This window comes from Triticum urartu, chromosome 2A (genome assembly GCF_056163025.1).
Source record: "Triticum urartu cultivar PI428250 chromosome 2A, HENAU_Tu73, whole genome shotgun sequence".
Classification (NCBI taxonomy): Eukaryota; Viridiplantae; Streptophyta; class Magnoliopsida; order Poales; family Poaceae; genus Triticum; species Triticum urartu.
In genome coordinates this window covers 560,577,148-560,585,698 of record NC_141874.1, presented here as the reverse complement: position 1 = coordinate 560,585,698, position 8,551 = coordinate 560,577,148, and the positions used below count along the sequence as shown (strand labels likewise).

Here is an 8,551-nt window from a genome sequence, read left to right as displayed (position 1 = left end):
GGTGGAGTGCCCCCCCAAGGCAAGTGGAGGCGCCCCCTCCCCTAGGGTTCCCAACCCTAGGCGCATGGGGGGCCAAGGGGGGGTGCACCAGCCCACTATGGGCTGGTTCCCTCCCCACTTCAGCCCATGGGGCCCTCCGGGATGGGTGGACCCCCGGGACCCTTCCGGTGGTCCCGGTACAATACCGTTGACCCCCGAAACTCTCCCGATGGCCGAAACTGCACTTCCTATATATAATTCTTCACCTCCGGACCATTCCGGAACTCCTCGTGACGTCCGGGATCTCATCCAGGACTCCGAACAACTTTCGGGTTACTGCATACTCATATCTCTACAACCCTAGCGTCATCAAACCTTAAGTGTGTAGACGCTACGGGTTCGGGAGACATGTAGACATGACCGAGACGACTCTCCGGTTAATAACCAACAGCGGGATCTGGATACCCATGTTGGCTCCCACATGCTCCTCGATGATCTCATCGGATGAACCACGATATCGAGGATTCAAGCAACCCCGTATACAATTCCCTTTGTCAATCGGTATGTTACTTGCCCGAGATTCGATCGTCGGTATCCCAATACTTCGTTCAGTCTCGTTACCGGCAAGTCACTTTACTCATACCGTAATGCATGATCCCGTGACCAGACACTTGGTCACTTTGAGCTCATTATGATGATGCATTACCGAGTGGGCCCAGAGATACCTCTCCGTCATACGGAGTGACAAATCCTAGTCTTGATCCGGGTCAACCCAACAGATACTTTCGGAGATACCCGTAGTATACCTTTTATAGTCACCCAGTTACGTTGTGACGTTTGGTACACCCAAAGCACTCCTACGGTATCCGGGAGTTGCACGATCTCATGGTCTAAGGAAAAGATACTTGACATTGGAAAAACTCTAGCAAACGAACTATACGATCTTGTGCTATGTTTAGGATTGGGTCTTGTCCATCACATCATTCTCCTAATGATGTGATCCCGTTATCAATGACATCCAATGTCCATAGTCAGGAAACCATGACTATCTGTTGATCAACGAGCTAGTCAACTAGAGGCTTACTAGGGACATGTTTGGTGTCTATGTATTCACACATGTATTACGATTTCCAGATAACACAATTATAGCATGAATAAAAGACAATTATCATGAACAAGGAAATATAATAATAATCCTTTTATTATTGCCTCTAGGGCATATTTTCAACACATAGCCGCCGCCCAAGGCCGCCCTCCACGTCACCGTCGGCGCCCTCCACCTCACCGCCGCCCGAGCCCGCCCAGGACCGCCCTTGCCCGTGCCCGAGCCCGCCCTCTCCGCCCCTGCCTCCGTCACCGAGCACCTCCCCGCCACCATCTCTCCCCTCTCTGTAAGTCCCCCACCCCTCCCCCTCACTCATCTCTCTCTGTATTTTAGAGAAAAAATTAGATGTTAATTAGATGTTTTTCAGTTAGGGCACTAGAGTTTTGCTAGGTTAATTAGGTTAGTAGTGCTGCTAGTAGTATTGGTACAATAGGTTAATTAGGTGATGTTAAATGAATAACCTAAATGAATGAAATTAGTAGTTAACTGAATTTTTTTCCTTTCATCATTATAGAGCACTAAAGTTAACTGAATTTTGTTCTATTAGTAGTTAAATGAATTTTCTTCTACACTATTTGCACATGTGGTTGCTCGTGTATATTTGGACACTGTTTGCAGGGAATGATGCTTAGTGGCCTATGTTTTGCCGGAATGTTGATTCATTTCTTTTCCGGCAAATTTCAGGTTCTTGATTTGTCCACTTTTTAGCGAAGCTCATGCCAAAAAATTTTGTGAATTTCGGCATGACTTGTGCTACAAACTAGGACATATCGAGTGCCCGTGATTTGCCGCACCAGGAAGGAGTCAACATTCCTGCAAAACAATAGGCCTTTTTTATGTCATTATTCATTTTAGCAAAGCTCAACAAGGTATGAACATCAACACCCCACCTACCCAATTATCGTCGGGTGTCGGGTTGGGTGATAGCGGACGGGGTAAGGAGGAGGCTCCATTAGTCGTTGATGACGTCGCCATGGATGAGGATGAGGACGACGATGGCGCTGCTGAACAGTATGTCTATACTGGCGCCTCCTCAGGGTTTGAGCGTCATGAGTCGGTGCCTGAATTGCCATCTCAACATATTATGGACGACCTTCCGGTAGTAAAGAAGTTTAGGAAGAGAGCGAGGAAAGGCAAAAAAGTTGTTTCTATGATCCAGCCGCCTCAGCAGCCTTGGCTTCAGGACCATATAGATATACCCGGTGCGGATAAATGGCATATCCTCGGTCAACCAATCCTACCTGCAACAACGCTACGGGCCATATTCGGCGATCTAAAGAGACTTCATGACGATGTGTTGCGGGTAGAGAAAGACCTCATCGCCTCGAAAGATCCAGGATACCCACTCTACGTGGTTAACGTTCCGCAGCAAATGTCGTACGTCGACAGCTTCCCCGCGGATAAGTTCTTCCTCCGATTCGATTACATATTCGACATGTTTCACGTGAAGAAGCTGGATTTTACGTTTGTCCGCCTTTATGCCTTGCACATGAACTACATCATCCGGGTTGAGCAGATATCTCATATCTGTGTCGCTGACCCGTACTACATGCACGAGGGCTTCTTGGGAGTCTGCGCAAATCACCGTGAATACGCGAGGGATTACATCGTCAGTTTCATGCTCACCAATAAGGACAAGGGGGCGATTCTCGTGCCTTATCATCTCGTGTAAGTCATCCGCGCTGCTATCCTTCCTTTGATTTCAATCATTCATTTGCACGGTGGAGGCTAATTAATTTGAGGACTTATTTTGCGCAGCGGCGGGCGCGCCGTCCTCATCATCCTCTACCCCCGATTCTCCCACGCTCTTTACTTGGACACGTCGAAGAACATTCACAAAAAGGATTACACCCACATCAAGGATGTTCTCGACAGTGCTATGTATCACTACCAATCACTGGGTGGAGAGGTCAGGGACAAGAAGATGAGGGGCGGCAGGGTCGCCTTCGGCCATAAGACCAACTTCTGCTCCAAGGTCTCGCTCCCCGTTAAACTCTGCTCCAAGGTCTCGCATTTACTTACGGTCTCTTGCAGCTCCTGCTCAGCTTTAATAACTCTGGCCTCGTATTTCTCACGAAGAGTCCGCTCTGTGGACGCCTTTTTCTCGGCCTCGGCCACGACCCTTTTGAGGGCCTCGACTTCGGTCATAACCCCTAGCACAAATTATGCGGCTTATATCATACTAAACATTTATTTCACAATAAATGCGCGCAATGCTTGTGCATACCTTGTTTATCCCTTAACTGCATTTTCAATTGGCCAAGTTCTTCTATGTCCCGCTCCAGACTTTGCTTCAGTCCGGAGATCTCCGCAGTACGAGAGGCTACAGCCGCTACAGGTACCTGCTTGAAACAGAAGAGAAATCAATGTCATTCAACAAGTCTTCCCGCGATCATTGCTACGTCTTGAGCTTGCGTTGGTTTTCCCCGAAGAGGAAGGGATGACGCAGCAGAGTAACGTAAGTATTTCCCTCAGTTTTTGAGAACTAAGGTATCAATCCAGTAGGAGCCCACGCTCAAGTCCCTCGTACCTGCACAAAGCGATAGCTACTCGCAATCAACACGATTAGGGGTTGTCAATCCCTTCACGGTCACTTACGAGAGTGAGATCTGATAGATATAATATTTTTGGTATTTTTGGAATAAAAATGCAAAGTAAAAAGTAAAAGCAAAGTAAAAAAGCAAAGCAAGATTAAAGTGATGGAGATTGATATGATGAGAATAGACCCGGGGGCCATAGGTTTCACTAGTGGCTTCTCTCAAGAACATAAGTATTCTACGGTGGGTGAACAAATTACTGTTAAGCAATTGACAGAATTAAGCATAGTTATGAGAATATCTAGGCATGATCATGTATATAGGCATCACGTCCGTGACAAATAGATCAAAACGATTCTGCATCTACTATTATTACTTCACTCATCGACCGCTATCCAACATGCATCTAGAGTATTTTAACATATAAATGAGGCTAGCCAACTCGTCTTTACGGTTGCCCTCGATTTGCTCCAGTTTCGGCCGTTCGATGTTGGTCAAACAGCAGTTTTCTTCGTTGGTTGACGTTGGATCTGCGGTTGTTTTCGTTTTGACCGCTGAGTGAGTTCGTGCAGCCCATGACCTGTGGGCTCGGCCTCTTATCGGATTGGCTGGGTGAGCCTCTTTCGGGTGCTGGGCGGCCGATCCTGCCGCGCCACGTACGCGATCGTCACGGGCGGGCGGGCGTCGTGGGCGATGCCCGTTTCCCGATCGCCCCTTCTGTGGTACCCGCTCCCCACTGTAGGTGGACCTGCCTTCTCCTTTGTCCCGTGGGTCGGTGTTGTGGCTGTGGTTTTTTTCTGTGCGAGCGGCCTCCCGCGTCTGGATCGTGATTCTGCTGACCGTGGCTGGCGTATGGGATTCTGCTGACCGAGGGGCTCGCGTATGGAGCTGGCGCCATCGCCATGCCGCGTCGCTTCGTGATACTGGTCAAACTGGTTTTCCTTCGAGTCGTTTGTTACCGATTGCGGGCGCGTTCCTCTCTGTCCGGTGGGTCACTTAGCCGCTGCCTCTTCGGTCCCGCTTCCCTTGACCCGCTCGTCATTGGGAATCAACTTTTACCCTGTGTTCTCTTTGACCCGTCGCCCATCTCTGTGCCCTCTGTTCGGGTGGGTGGGTGTGGCTTGCTGGGTGCCATGCTGTTGGACCTGACGCGCGGTGGGGTCGCTGCGGCGTCGTGTACGTCTGCCATGCCCAGGCTGCGGAGTGCCTTGCGCGTGTTCGCCGCTCTCACTGACAGTGGGCTCCGACCCCACGCAGGCCGCGTGTCGGTGTTTGCTTCGTGGGTTCCGATGCCGCTCTGTGCGAGTTGGGCGCGCCGTTGCGGTGGGCAAGGGCCTCCTTTTCTCTTCGGTTTCCCCCTTTTCTTCTTGTCCTGCTTCTCATTCTGTGCACGCTCGCTTCGCCCACTCGCTGCGCGCTCTCTTCATCGCCTCGCTTCGTCCCGTTCGAACGCCCTGTCCTCCGGCTCTGCACCATGGCCATCCGTTCCTCCATTGGTGATGTTGGTTGAGGTTCTTTCTATTCTGCTCCTCCGGTTCTTTCCTGCCATTGTCTCTACGATTTACTGATCTGGTCTGTTTCCATTTGCTCCCTTCGTGCGCAGCTTCCTTGGATTTCGCGTTGGCTCCTCAGTAGGAGCGTGGGTCGTTCGGTCCTTGCTGTTCAGGTTAGTTCGAGCCTCTTTGCTTCTCTATGGGTGCATGCCTGTTAGGTGTTTGATGAAATGCGCGAGGGTTGCTCGATGAATGCTGCCGTGTGTTTTCATCTTGCGTTAGTTGTGCATGTTTCGCGGTGTCAGTTTCCGCGGCCTGTATGAGGATATGATGATGCTGATACTTTTGTATGATAGTGATGTTTGAAGGCGATGTGTCTTTTTGTTTTGCTTCTATTTTGTTGCTTGTTTTACTGTTTGCGTTTGGATGCATGAACGCTTTTGTTTCCATCGTTGCGCCTGTTTTGGAGTTCCCAGGAGAATCACAGGTGAGCACACCCTCCACTTGATAATTAGGTTAGAGATATGTGCCTTTCTTTCTAACTAGAGCTAGAGCCGTACTTTTACAGCAGCTACCAACGGACGCAGAAGAGATATGTGCCATATTTTCTCCAGCCGAAGAACATTCCGTCAATGACCAGCCTAAAGAACAGCCGGATGAGGTTACTTCCTCTCCCCAACAAACCAGATGTTTAGAGTGATTTCTTTACCAATTCCTGTAATGCCTATAATTTCTGTCTTGCCCATACGCCACTGCTCATATTGTTTGACTTCTGGTCCCAGCTCATACTATATTCTGCTGTGATTGACAGAATTCTCTGTGGTTGATGATATGCTACAATTAGGTTCAACCTAGGCATTATAAAATACAGAACGACAGACGCAAATAAACAGAACATGTACAAGTGCAGAATTCCTAAGAAATCTCTTTTATAACCAAACTAAACAATTAATTAATAACTGGAAAAAAGTGTTTTCACCATTATAGTATTCCTCTCCTTAGCTTGCTATGTGCTTCCCTTAAATGTCAACAGCCTGTATAACCTACTAATTAATATCTGCACACTGCAGGATGAGGTGGCAAGCATGGAAGTAACCCACAGGCCACAGCCAGTTTTCTTCATATGCGGCATGGTACAAACAATATGAGAATTCACGGCACGGTTCTGAGGTTAGTGATTACAATTAAAAACAGCCAGTCCCAGTTATTTCAGAGACAACCTAATATTAGCATTGGCCTATATATTATAACGGAATTCAACTAACTCCATTTACAGTTTATTTTAGCCATTTTATTCCTTTGGACCTCAAAATAGTAACTCACATCTTCCCTACGTTGCATAAAATTTTTAGCGCTATCGTATCATGTAACTGATCTCTCGTTACTATCGGAACCTTGATAAAACTCCTGAAAATGAAGCTAAAGCTATGTACAGCCAAAATGTGTGGGTTCTGTTGTTGTTAAACCTATTGCAAGTCAGGCTACCTCACATTGTTTCCAGTATATCAGCGTTTAATCTGTAGAAAGAGATGGTGTTTGCGCTGGTTGTGATTTTTTTTTTATTTTCATTGCTGGAGAGAACAAAATTATCTTATTTCGCAAATTTATACCGCCTCTGTATTATTGTCATGCTACCCTTCTGAACAATGGCATCTATTTAAAACCACAGGCAGTACCAGCGATGGTCAAAATACCTTACGGGATGATGTTGGATGTTCTTTTAGAGACTCTGGGCCTTCCACCAGCTGAGTACCGAACCAGAGTATATGATGGCAGCAGGGTGTGTGTGACTGTATTGTTCCATACACCCACATCATATGTTGGGAATGAAAGGAATCGAATGGCTATTCCCGTGGTACAATCTGTTGATCATTCTATGTCAGAAGACAGTGCTGCTATGGAAGCAATTGGATACATTAAATGCACAGTGAAGACAGAGATAAGAGACTATAATTGCAGCACCATGAAGAAACTCGAGGAGGAAAATCGTTCTCTAAAACATGAGGTTAATATAGCTAGGTACAGCAAGAAGAAGATGAAGACAAAGATCAGATCCATCAAGAACAAGCTAATGATTGCTACATATGAAAAGAAGCAAAACGCTATGGGCTGGTTCGTCTTAACAAGATACATGCATGGATTATCTGATCATATATCCAACGTAACAGTGTTGAATATGTCATCTGGGAAAGGACCCGTAGATAAGATTATCAATGACCCTCTTATCAACATAGAGAAGAAAAGAAGCTAAGAGCCATCAGGATGGGTTTTTAGAACCTGGGCCTTTCAATCTATGTTGTATTCTGCTCCTTTTGCTTGCCGTAGCTGCAGAAGCTAGATGCAATTGTATAATTAGCTTTCTCTTTAAACCAAGACTTGCCAAAGCTATGTGTGTAAGAAGTAATGGTACCGTTTAATATATTCCTATATGAACGATGTAGCCACAATCATTCATGTAAATAACTCATTTTTCTCCCGGTTATGGAAAAGAGCTGATAATGTGAAGCTAATTTACTAAAAAAAATTGATGCAATTAATACATGGTTTTATTTTCCATTTGTTACATACTGTTTGTCCAAAAGTAAAAGAATTAATACATGGTTTTATTTTCAAAGCACACATGAGATCATGGGGCCTCTGCGCCATTTGGCGCAACGGGTCAACTAGTTAAGTTAAAAATAGAGTAACGCCTTAAGCAAGATGACATGATGTAGAGAGATAAATTCATGCAATATGAAATAAACCCCATCTTGTTATCCTCGATGGCAACGATACAATACGTGCCTTGCTGCCCCTTCTGTCACTGGGTAAGGACACCGCAAGATTGAACCCAAAGCTATGCACTTCTCCCATGGCAAGAATTACCAATCTAGTTGGCCAAACCAAACGGATAATTCGAAGAGACTTGCAAAGATAACCAATCATACATAAAAGAATTCAGAGAAGATTCAAATATTATTCATAGATAGACTTGATCATAAACCCACAATTCATCGGTCTCAACAAACACACCGCAAAAAGAAGATTACATCGAATAGATCTCCACAAGAGAGGGGGAGAACTTTGTATTGAGATTCAAAGAGAGAGAAGAAGTCATCTAGCTACTAACTATGGACCCGAAGGTCTGAGGTAAACTACTCACACTTCATTGGAGGGGCTAGGATGATGTAGAAGCCCTCCGTGATGACGGCCCTCTTCCGGCGGAGCTCCGGAACAGGCCCCAAGATGGGATCTCGTGGATACAGAAAGTTGCAGCGGTGGAATTAGGTTTTTGGCTCCTGTTCTGATCGTTTGGGGGTACGTGTGTATATATAGGAGGAAGAAGTATGTCGGAGGAGCAACGAGGGGCCCACGAGGCAGGGGGCGCGCCCTAGGGGGGGCGCCCCCCACCCTCGTGACCGCCTCTTTTGTTCCTTGGAGCAGGGTCCAAGTCTCCT

The 8,551-nt window shown here is 46.7% G+C and overlaps 1 protein-coding gene across 1 annotated transcript; it reads left to right on the top strand.

Annotated features, from left to right (window-relative positions):
* Window positions 1-6,209: 6,209 nt before the first annotated feature.
* Window positions 6,210-7,619, top strand: LOC125538736 (uncharacterized; the record flags this gene model as incomplete). Its single annotated transcript, XM_048702012.2, has 2 exons — window positions 6,210-6,284; window positions 6,784-7,619. Coding segments are annotated over 2 exons (657 nt in total), but the record flags the coding sequence as incomplete, so codon positions are not given.
* Between the last annotated feature and the right edge of the window lie 932 nt (window positions 7,620-8,551).